A 12364-nucleotide genomic window follows, 5' to 3' on the forward strand; every position below is an offset into this window, starting at 1 on the left:
GGTTTGCCTTCAGGTCTGTTTATTGGCACATAAGTCTTGTGTCTGTGAGCGGCAGAGGGAGAAAGTGTTTCAGACATTAACTCAGTGAAACTATGGTCTCTTTGATCGTATGCTGATGCTCTGGTATCTGTAGTATGTAGCTGTGAATCTGGTAGTCTCCTGGTGCAGGAAGCCTTTTTTGGAGTGATACAAAGACTGACTATACACCCTGAGGGAGGCAAAATATCCGTCACCTTTGAGTGGAGTTTTGCTTGAGGATAGACTGCAAAACCAGACATAGAGTATGTGAATCAAAAATCAAACCTTGCAAGGCCAGGAACCATGGCTGACATTGCGTATATTAGAGTGAAGACTTGCTGCAATGAGTGCTTAGTGGCACAAGTATGACCACCAATAAAAAAAGGAGATCCTTTAGAAGTGAGAGGAATATCTCAATACAATGAACTTCAGTAATTTTCAAGTTCAGTTTCTCTCCAGCACTTAAACTTCCAGTCTTACAAACTACAAAAATAATTTTTCCTTCATTCAGGAAAGATTAGTTTCTGTCAGAGCATGTCTCCCACTCTTGGTAACTTGACAGTTGCTCCAGGCTTACAGAATGGATTCCAAGCCTCCTGGGTTTATTTTAAGAGTTGTGTCAAAACTGCTAGTTTTTCTTCAGGCTGATGGTCTTCATCTGATTGTTTTTCTGAAATGTTTTTTGTATTTGACCCAGAGTTGTTTTATATATGCGTGTGAATCCCATAACTGGATTTTGAAACTGATGTGTTTTGAAGATTTCCAAACAAGCAGAATAAAATTAATGCAGAAAAGAACCCATCTTCTTGCAGTGATTTCAGTGCATTTACAGTGTTTTAGTGCACTGGGGAGTCTTGTAAAAAACTGAGTGGTTTATAGGGTATTACCAGTTTTCTTTGTGTTTTATTTCTCTGCATTTGCTTTCTTTACGGAACTGCTAGAAGGCAAAATGTATTTTAGTGTGGGACTCCATGTCATTTGGGATATAAGAGGGTTAGCAACCCAGAGAGGCACATGATGTGCTGTATGGAGCAAGTGACCCAAAATCTAAGTTGCAAAATATAACTGAAAAAAGCCTAATTTTTATGAAGTTATGAGCAAAATAGTACCATGAAAAATTTCTTTTGCACATGTGCTTCTTGGTGTAGCATCAGAATCAAGGAAATAGCAAAAATGACTGCATTTATCTTACCACATCCAGCTTCAATTTCTGATTTTATTTTTATCTAGTGGGACTCCTACTCCACCTTTGGATGCTGACGTCACCACACTGAGAGGTCAGTTTTAATCTAACTGCTGTTAAGGCTGATTTTGAATTATCAGAAAATTGAGAAATGAATGTGTTTGGATTTCAGAAAAAAGCTCTGGATTTTTGCACCTCTGTAACGTTGTTTGTAATCTGGAGATCGTGTTAACTGCTGACAATTTGTTATTTTATGAATCGTGAAAATCCTACTTGAAAAATTAGTTCTGTGCCCTTTTTATTGCACTTAAGTTCATGTTTCCAAAAATACATCTGCTTAGGCAGAATGTTATAATTTTATATTGATTAATGTATTTGATACTTTTCCTCAGGCTCTTAAGGTGTCTTCTCTGCTGTTGCTGTTGTGATGATGGGAATAGGAATCAAATTTTACTATTGGTTTATGCTTGCTGAACTGCTTCTGTGTGTATCTACATGACCATGGGTATATAGAAAAAAAAAACTCAAACAAAATAATACTTTTCTCTTTCAGATGCAGCTGCCAATGTTCCTCCCCCTCATGAGATCTCCGTTGAGACTCCTGCAGGTGATACCATCCATGAGCTTGACAATGTAGTCCCTACTGTGAGTGGTTTTTTTCATTTGGTTCAGCATTCTGTTGCCTTCCCTACATGATGATATTTATGGTCACTTACATATTTCTAGCAATTAAAGGTGTCATTAACATAGTGTGTTAACACAAACTTGAATTTCATAAAATCAGGGCGTGAATTTCTAGTTTTAAAATATTTTCCTGAGGAGATATTTTTTTCATTTGGAGAGGCTTTGAAATGCCTCTTCCCCAGCAGTCGGAGATAACAGATCAGTTGAGCTATCAGATGAGGATTTTGCTAGTGCCGTAGGATGAGAAAGGGAATGCCTGGTGGTTCTGAAAGCTCCAAGAAGAATGTGGAACACTCTTATTCCGATGGAAGCACGTTATACCTTAGGTTGCTGTAGTAGTGTTTCAAGGGTCTGAGTGGTACAACTGTGTAGGACAGCAGAGAGGTGGCCTGGACAGCCTTGAAGACGGATTCTCTGCTCCTTTTCTCTGTTGATATAGGCAAACTTCTATTTATCATCTTACAGGCCACCCTTTCTGTGATATTTAACCAAAGCTCACAACACTGGGAAATCTAGACCCCATACTTAAAATATCTCCATAGAAGTGAGCTGACCACCACATAGGTTCCAGGGAAGTATTTCCTTCTAGGAAACAGGTCCTCTGGATAAATTTAAATCCCACACTCTAGAGTCCAACTGCAGTATTCATGGGCCAACACGACTGAAGAAAATTTTGCAAGCCAGTGGTATAAATCAGCTGGCTTTTTTTTTCTTATAAAAATGAAACTCTCAATGGGTAATGGAGAAGTTCAGAAATTTGCATATATGCATGCTGCATATAACAGCTGATTTATTGTACTGGGTTTAACTGGGCCCTATTGTTCAAGAACCTAGTGTGGCCATGAAACAAAGCTGATCCAAACTGTACTTTCTCCTAGAGCTTTAAGTGCTGACTGGAGCTCTGATGCTGGAATAAATACAGAATATGAAACAGACAGCTTCTGACTCAAGTGCAGGGTCTGGCCTTATATTATGCAACAAGAACACTTGTGGTTTGGTCCCAAGAACAGCATTATTCTTTTTTTGAAACAGAACTGCCTGGAATATTTCTACTGGAGCAGAGAATAGGGCCACTTGGTAAATTGGAAAGGAACCAGAATTAGATTGCTGCTGCTACAGCGTTTTCACTCTGCACAGTTACATCCCACCTCACTGTTCTCAGCAGCCAAAAGGCATTGCTGATTACAAAGCCAAGAGTGAGCAAAGCTCATCTTCTGCGCTTTATATGTTGATTGTGCCAGGTTTCGGGGGGCTTACAAATGATTTAAACTACATAGTGTTGCAAACAGCCATATGGTAGCACTATATATATATGCCTGCTGTGTGTATCTCTCAAATGCTAACTAACCTTAAGTGATGTGCCAGTCCTTATGGTCTTTGGACAGAGTTAACCAGCGAAAAAGAGATGTGAGGGGCCAGAAAGAGAATTTAACTAGCAAATTTTAGAGGGTTCCTAAACTATGTAGAAATTGCTCACTGATGGCAGGTAAACTTTCTGGAGAAAGTTTTTCCATTTCCTGCATGATTCATAACTTAGGCTGCAGTTTTGATGAAAAGTTCTGGTTTGCTGGCTCTTTCTCCTTTTTAACAGGAAAAAGGCAACAACTATGTATGTAAATAGTCAAAGGGAAAACCTCTAGCAAAAGACATTTGGCTAAAGTTAACAAGCCAGCCTTCCCTTCTCTCCCAGACAAAGCTCTGTTTTTTTTTTTCTCTGATGTCTTTCAGTATACCACAAGGAATTGTATGCTGTTTTAAAACTGCTAGGGAAGTAAGCAGAAAGCATGCAGACATTCAAATTAGATTAAAACTTGGTATTCACTGCTGCCTGTGGCAGTGTGCATGATTGCTACATGCATCCCTGATGCACTGCACAGCCACTGCTCTGGGGCTTTTTGGGCAGCTGTAGACACAACAGTTGAAGCCCACTGCTTTAGCTCAGCAGAGCTCCTTGCAGTTTCCCAATGCCCATTGTGTATCTGGGGGGATCCTTCACCTCCTGAGGCTGAACAACGCAGGATGTTCTTCCAAATGTAGAACTTGGCAAAGGTAGCTTGTCTTCCTGCTGGAATAGTAAGTAGGAGTAATGTGATAAATTGTGTGAATTTTGGGTAAATCAACCTTGGTTGACTGGGCTCAAGTGAGATGTTTGGGTATCCATGGCTGCACTTTAAATTGCTTCATGAACATCCCACACAACTGTATTTCTGTTTGTACCTGAGGTCAACTAGATGGACTTACACTGAAGATGTCCAAATAGAAAACAGAATTATCTTCAATATGAGAATTCTCAAGAAATGTTCTTGTTTAGTAGATTGCCTTATTAGTTGCTGCCTCTGTCCCTGAGGTTTCACAAGCACTCCATTATAGTGCAAGGCAAACAGGTGTGCTGATGGCTCCAGTGAACACGCTGTGCTTTGGACTGCAGTGTTCAAGTGTCATTCATAAGTGTATCTCTTCTCTCCCTTCTTCCTTCCTTTCCAGATCAATAATGAGATAAAGAAGCAGGACGAAAAGCTAGTCAGACCCGTAACAGAGCAGATGATTGAGTTCAACATTTTGATTGTTGGTGAACAGTACAGTGAGGAGCTGAAGGATCCATCTGCTGCTGAGTATCAACTGCTGTCTCAACGATTCATTTCTCAGGTGATTCCCTTCCCTTAACTTTCTTTTTTCCTTTTGCTGGCTCTGCAAAGCAATAGTAGCAAGAAGCATCTGTGCCAGGGCTGATTTTTGTCTCCCTATTGTTTCCAATATGTGTTTTTTATTTTTTCTATAATGGTGGTAATTATATTACCATCATCTTTTGGGGGCAGGGTGTATGTCTTCCTTTTCTCTCTGGAGAGGCATCTAAGTTGTCATATGGTTGCTTATCATGAGGCTTATCTTTTCTCTAGCTTTGCCTCCTTCTTAGTCCCATTTAGTTGGGGATCTCTGAATCCTTTTTACTGGAGCTAACCCCGTGCCAGATCCTGGGCCAGATGGGAAAGAGATGTACTCTTCACTGCAGCCAAAAAGCATCACCACAACTGTCACAAGTTGCTAGCGTAGGCTAGACATCTTAGTTTTCCTAGTTGTGTGGCCAAATAGCAATGCCATGGTATGTGTGTGTATAAAAAATATAAGATGGGACAAAGTCCACTTGGCACATGGATGTTCCACTCCTTTGATCCCTTGCCTGGTTTTCTCTGAATAAAGAAGCTCTTGGAAAAAAAAGTCAGCAGCACTGTGATAAAGTCTCACCAGAGTTTAAAAATAAGGAGATGGTGGAGGGAAACAAGAATTTACAGAGTAAAAAATAATCACCAACTGGCAAGGATCTTTGGGAGCTAAAAAACCCTCTAAACCAGCATGTACTTTAAGTATTCTCTATCTTGGTTTTGTCTCCTGTAGCACAGTTAATTATCTTGGCAGTCTCTTTCCATTTCTCCCCTTGGAATGTGTCTATACAGTTCTTGGGGAACACTGGATGTTCTTCTGACTTCTTATTTTCCCTTTTTCTAATAATGAAACAATGCCACCAAAACTACTCTTCCATAAAGAAAGAGAATATTTAACTGTTTTTTGCCTATTAGATATAGCAGCTCAGATATATTTTTGGAAAATGCTAAAAACACTTCCTGATTTTTCACCACATGAGAAGAAGTGAATGGAATCTGTGTTAATTTTTCGGCTTTCCCTCAAAATAGATTAAAAGCGTGTTTGAAGGACTACCTGGATACAAAAACATCCATATCCTGGATTACAGGTAAAAAGATACTGATGCATATGTGGTGATTGAACACGATCGTGCATGGTGGTGCAATGAGCTGACACGATGCTTAGCAGAATGTCAGGCATGTGTGTGGGAGTTCCTAGGATGTATTAACCAAGTGCTTTCATATTTGCTACCTCTATATATGCAGCTGAAATAGAAATACAGAACTATATGTAAATGCAATTTTTTTTTCTTCTGGCATTTACCAGAGGATCTCACATGAAATGTTTGCTGTGATTTTAAGACAAGGCATTCTTATTCAAGATTCTATACTAAAACAAAAAGATATATTTGTATCTGATACTTCTTCTAATATATCGAAGTGCTAAACAAGGAAGGACACAGAAACCTTTTTGGAAAAAGTGTGGTGTATTTAAATTTCTTTTTCAAATTCTTAATGTTAATTTGGCATGACTCTAAAGGTTAGTGTTTAGGATACATAAGGTTTCTCTCTTGGATCAAAACAAAGGTGGGAGATAGTTTGATAAATGATATGGAATGTTTTAACTCTCTGTATTCCTGTAAATAAATTTTAAATACCTGATTTCCTCAAATCCATTTGTGCTTCAGAGTGGCATTTAATTTAAGTTAATGCATCAAACATAAGATGTCTGAGTTTTGCAGCACAGGGCTCACAAATTGTGATTTTTCTTGAATGGACTGGATATAGCTCTCAGAATCTAATGAGTGTGTTCATAAATTAATCTAGATTGCGTTTTCTTTGAGACTGTAAGCTGTATTTATTGCCTGGGGTATTTTAGCTAGAATACACACAGTAAAAAAGCAGCCATAGTGAGAAAGGTGGTGTGGTTGGAGCCCTAGACTATGTCCAGCTTTCAGCCTGGAAGGTAGCAAAACCTTCCATCTTGGTATCTGCAGTCTAATATGTTTGCAAGCACTTGGTTCATTTGAGAAGAAAAATAAAGGGCTGATATTTCTAGCAAAGTACTGGAGCTCTGTGCTCTGCTGTGCATGACAAAACCCATTGGTTGTAAGTCAAACCTTTAGGTCAAATAAGTGAGCCTTGATCTTCTTGGTACTGACAGCAACTTAACTGCATTATTTACAATAATCTGAGATGGCTCTGCTCTGCTGATTCCTTGGGATCAATAGGCAATAGTTCAGTAAAAGCAGAACAATTTGTTATGTAGCAGAATAGCTATGAGTAACTATGCAACTTAAAAGGATTTTGCTGTATGTGTTTTCAAATGGGTGTGCCCTGTAGAACACCAAAGAAAACTTGTTAAAGCTTTAAGACTTAAAGGAAACTATGATATTGATTTAACAGGTTTTGCTGTTCTGTTTTGTTTTTGTATTCAGCCCTTCAGAGGAAGACAGGTAAAGACAACTTTTTTATAGATATTGTCATAATACCGATAGGAAGAACATGTTTAGCTGGAGGACATAGTTTTCTGGGATTTGTAGTTTTGGCTTCAGAGCATGATAGTTATCTAACATAAATATTATGAGAGAGGGTTCTACCAGAAACTGCAAGCAACTGATCTGGTTTCATTAAGGATAAACATAACTTGTTTATTTAAGTCCTAATAATAAAAAAACCCTCAGGAAAAATCATCGTAAACACAAGTCAGCTACTGGGGTAACTTTTGTATAAGAGTCTCTTTCGTGAAGAAAACAAAATTGCTTAACAATGACTCAAAGTCTTCATACTTTGCAGCAAAGTCTTGAATAGAAACAGGACTATTATCATTACTGAAATTGAAGTAGATAAGAAACCCACAGTTCTCCAGCAAAGGCTGTTGGCTTTGCTTCAAGGCCAGAGGTGCTGCAGATCTTAGCAGAACTTTAATGTTCTTTAGCAGAACATGGGATCAGTCTGGACTTGTTTTTCATCAGACATATGCAAGTTAAGAATCCAGAATTTTCCTTCTTTAGTGTGTTAAGAATTTCACAAGACACAAAAAGAACTGCAGCCTTACCTCACTGAATGTATTAATTTGTTTCGTGTGTATCTCAGCACAGGCATAGCCAGTTTCTGTGAACAAGTCTAAAAAGAATGAGAATTCTAACTTTTTAAGAAAGGTTAGATAACACAAATCTCTTCACAAACTATAGTGACTTAAAGGCATCCCCTACTACTGGGCACTTCTGCAGGCTAAGATGCATGCCACTGTTCACAAGAGCTATGTTCCAGGCACCAGATGTTTAGCCCTTTCCAGAAAGAGGATGGTGTTGTAGTTATTTGTTAGGAATTATGAATGACAGCACAGTTGTATTAAATCTAAATGTTATGTTTGAGGAGCATATTCTGTTCTACCTTTCCTGCACCTTTTCACTACTGCTGTCCTTTTTAATTTCCTCTGCTGCCAGTCAGTGCCCATGGTGAGCCTATGGTGGGCTCATGTCAGTGATAGAGCCAGCAGCAAAACCTCATGCTCCTGGGTTTAGTCAGTGTGTTTGCAGATTGTCTCTGTTGTATCTGGCACTGGGGCTTTAAAGACTTCTCTGAACAGAGCCATTGTTTCAGAAATCTAACCCAGCTCTGTGGAATGAGGAAAACCTGTATTCAGAGCACATTTTTCTAACAATTCATGGGTTACTTAATTTTCTTGCTGTGTTCTGTGTACAGCCAAAATGCATTATATCTTCTGAAGTTCCCTTGTGCTTATGCCCAGTGTATGGTAAATCTGATTGCTGCCTAAGCTGTCATGTGGAAAAGGACATCCAGATGCATTCAAGAGAAGAAAATCAAGAAAATGGAGGAGAGTTAATATGAAAAAACTCCTAAACTGTACACAGATCCAAAATTGAGCTATAGAATAAATGATCAAATGAGTCTATATAAATGTTCCCAATTATAAGAAGAATTAAATGCTATTTTATTGTTATTAAAAACATTCTTTCAAGCAGGCTAACACTGCACAGTGACAGAGATTAGGACTCTCACTTGCTACTATAGATTGCTACTATATACAGCCTGTTTTTCCTGGCTATTTTCATACCTCAGAGCTGTTCCTACTATTGGCATGACCTTAAAATCCTCACTCTTGCCACTGCATGCTGGTGGACCCACTAATAATGCTTGCAGACAGCCAGTGTTTTGGTCTGCTTGTGGTCTGTCTGCCATTCACTAGCAGAAATACAGGACTGTGACCAGACCAGATGTCAGTTTTTGGTAGCATTTCCCTTGAGAATTTTGTGAAAAGAATGAAGTAGTTTTTATTTAGACTCCTTTTTATTTTCTTTGTATTTTTATACTAAAAATGGTATTGACATGGGTTCTTGTGAAAAAATATTGTTTGCTTGCTTTGGAAAACCTGGCATTTCTCATCTGTGTTCCTTCTCTTTGTACAACTGAAGTGGGGTGGAAGTTCACTATGCTGTCACATTTGATGGAAAAGCTATGAGCAATGCCACCTGGGACCTCATTAACCTTCATTCAAACAAGGTGGAGGACAACTCCTTTATGGGCATAGAGGATAATCCAACAGTTGTGTACACCATCAGTGATTTCCAAGATTATATTGCTGAGATCCTCCAGAAGAATGCTCTGCTTGAAAATGCTTCCATGATTTTAGACCCGAAATCTCTCCAGCTTACTAACGGTGGGTATTAATTATGATCCATTGGTGTGCCACACATCTGACTTCTAAAATAAATCTCAGATGAGTGAACTATTCAGCTATCTTCTGAAAAATCAAACAGTACAAAATCAACTCTGTTATAGCCTGTTTTGCTCTGATCTTAACTAGGCCAAGTCATTAGCAGTAGCATCCCATTCTTGAACCATTAGCCTAGACCCCCCCACACACCTTTTTTTTTTTTAATTTTTGTTTTGATAGGAGGTTTGTGGTGTGCAGTTTCAGTAATACTTCCAAAAGTTAATAGGAATTAAAGGAGGAAATGTGGTTCACATGGTGCATATTGCGTCAGGGTGACCTTCAGCTTAGTATGTCTGTGTTTGCCTTAGGCAGCACAAAGGAAATACCCAGGCTATTGTTGAATATTCAATGATCCCACTAGAGGTGACGAAAGAGTGCTGTCACCCCTTTGTTCTCATCTTTCCCCTACACTTCCTGGCAGTGACTTGGAACCGTTTCCAGAAACAAAATCTCTCTGGTAAACTTTTTGAAAACATTTTACTCACAAAACTGAAATCAGAGAGGGTTTTTCACTCAGTCTTCCAACACAACTTCCTCACACTGCTACTGCAGCCTTTAGATCCCAAGTGTTTATATTTCCACAGTGAAAGAAATACTGCATCCCACATCAGAAGTCCCGTCTTGGATTACTGAGAATCCAGTTGTGCTGGCGCGCCCGGAGTTTGATGTGAGTATGGTTCTGAGCAGTGGCCTTTGGACACATTTGAACAACTTAACCCAGCCAGATAGAATTGTAACCAACACCCAGAGTTTCTCTATGCTGTTGTTCGTGCAGAATAAGTACTAATGAAGGCGTACCTTACATTGGAGTAAAAACTGGGGAAATCTCACATGTGACAATTTTGGTGTCTGTTGCCCAACAGTCTTCTGTGATCATCTTGTTTTGATTGTAAACTGCTTTAAAGATGTGATTCTTCCTTCCATTTCTTTGCAAAGAAGAACTAGATGTAAACCCTAAACCTGGCTGCTAGAAGAGATAAAATGCTAAGTTTCATGAACTCCTTTTGCTACTGTATTTCTTTCACAGAAAGTTCTCAATTTGGTTTTAAAATGATGTCCATCCTCCTAATACCAGCAGGGGAAAATAACAGGCACTGGTTTCTTTTCTTGTCTCTTGAAATTGTAATTGTCTCCTCTGAATACCTCCGGAATAATCCAGGGTATTGGACAGGAGACTTGGTGTCCCTGACCATGTCTGTACAATGCAAAGGGACTTCAAGCAGAGATACTGAGTTAGGTGCCAGCGATGCTGAGATCAAGTCAGTCAGCTCTGCCAACAGTGAGATCTTCCGAGCACTGAATCATTGTCTGGGCAGTTGGTTTCTGCTCTCCACTTTGTTACATAACACAGATTATACTTTCACAAAGAGATGAGCTCCGACCATGCCATAACATCCAGGGCCACCTGTGCTGGATGGTAGGTTCTCCCTCAGTCCATTATGAGACAATGTTATGAACACAGACACATTTAATTTCAGCCAACTTCTGAAATTTTTATGTAAGCAAAATTTGTTTTCACAGAATTCAAATATTGTTAGAATGGATGTATGTATAATGTCCTTAATTTCATGCCAGTTTTCCCTGAGTTTTAAAAACTACTCATTGATGTCTAAAATACAAATTCATGTGGATTTGCCACGTGTAGATAAACATGAATTTAAGTTAACTTTCAGAAAAGGGCTTTCTCTTTACTGGAGACATCTTACTGGAGACATCTAACTAGTCTAAAATGTTGTAGATGTTTATTTTAGTAAGACAAAGAATTTTGCCGTTCTATACTCTGACTGATATGCAGGCAGGAAGGTATTTTAGAGTAGTGGTAGCTTCGCAATAATAAATTTTAAACCAGTTTTTGGGAATGTTACGAGAAAAAGTGGTGGAAGTTATATTTTTCTAATAATGGACTATGAATAAAGGCTTCTATGCCTTCACTCAAAAACTCTGATTATGTAAAAAGTATCAAGAATATCCCCAAACCATCTGTGTACAATCTGCAATACACAGGTAATTTGGATTGTAGCTTCACATAAATATAAGAATAAGATTGTAGCTGTAATTGGAAAGTAGCTTCACATAAATATAAGAAAATCCTAAATATGCTTAAACAGTACACAATTGATCAATTATTTCCACAGATGTCAAACCTTTATGGTTCAAGTAGATACTCTCAAGTAGAACTGTTACCTATGGAAAAGAATTTTGCTGTAGTTTGGTGATTTGAGAACGAGCTGGATTTGTCTTAGCATACCAAGATCATGATATAACGTGAGACTCTCATGACTTCACCAGCCATTTGCTAGTAGATGGTACAACTAATTATTTTCTTTGGGTTCTGCAGTTCTCTTTAAAAGAAAACCAAAAATCAGGTCTAGTTTTTGAAATCTGTATTTTCTTGTTGTTTATGTTCAGTTGTAACAGGTAGAATGCTCTGGCTTGATGAATACAATGCCTCTCTGGCAGCCAAAAATGGAAAATCAGGGAGGGGAGTTCTGTGTTTACAGCCATCTATCATATTTGTAAGCCTTTCACATCAGTGAAAACCCGAACTTGCCAATATGATATTAAACTTGTTAATGTAATATATTGCCCTGTAACAATAATCTTTCAATAATGTTAGTTGCCATAGGAACATTTATCCACATTCTAATAAATGATGAAGTGCAATCCCTGGCAGCTAAACGCTTACATTAAATAAATTTATTGAGGAGCGGTTGGTGGTGGTCCTAATTAATTTTTTATGGAATTTATATGTTTAATTTATTTCTAATTTTTACAGTAACTCTTTTTACAGATTTATTTATAGTGGTTAGTCTTGCCAAAAAATAAAATTGCTGGAGTACGTGTCTCTATGGTATATATACTTCTCAACTCATTTTTACCACATAAATTAAAAAAATTGATGAGACTGTGGTGGCATAACAACTGGCATTTTTAAATGTGATCAATACACGCAAACAAGTAATTGAAGAAAAGAAAATACCTTAACTGGCCTGTTTCCAAAGCATTCAAATGCAGTTGGAATTAAGCTGAAAATTTAATTCACCCACATTTTAACCAGGAGAAAAATTTCAAATTGAAAAGTATTTGGATTCTTCCTGT

General features: G+C 38.2%; 1 protein-coding gene across 7 annotated transcripts in view; it reads left to right on the plus strand.

Annotated features, from left to right (window-relative positions):
• Window positions 1-12364, plus strand: part of IMPG2 (interphotoreceptor matrix proteoglycan 2) — a 56535-nt gene that overhangs the window by 31093 nt on the left and 13078 nt on the right. For 6 of the 7 annotated variants that reach the window (XR_001861244.1, XM_017731857.1, XM_017731860.1 and 3 more), the window contains 7 exons: window positions 1249-1295; window positions 1755-1846; window positions 4370-4531; window positions 5575-5633; window positions 6963-6980; window positions 8964-9208; window positions 9850-9932. Coding sequence is in view for 6 of the 7 variants with exons in the window: in XM_017731857.1 (XP_017587346.1) it covers window positions 1249-1295; window positions 1755-1846; window positions 4370-4531; window positions 5575-5633; window positions 6963-6980; window positions 8964-9208; window positions 9850-9932 (706 nt within the window). In the remaining variant the exon portion in view is untranslated. The remainder of the gene's footprint in view (window positions 1-1248; window positions 1296-1754; window positions 1847-4369; window positions 4532-5574; window positions 5634-6962; window positions 6981-8963; window positions 9209-9849; window positions 9933-12364) is intronic. The other variant, XM_017731859.1, reaches the window with a different exon arrangement.

Source organism: Corvus brachyrhynchos, unplaced genomic scaffold (genome assembly GCF_000691975.1).
Source record: "Corvus brachyrhynchos isolate BGI_N302 unplaced genomic scaffold, ASM69197v1 scaffold3, whole genome shotgun sequence".
Classification (NCBI taxonomy): domain Eukaryota; kingdom Metazoa; phylum Chordata; class Aves; order Passeriformes; family Corvidae; genus Corvus; species Corvus brachyrhynchos.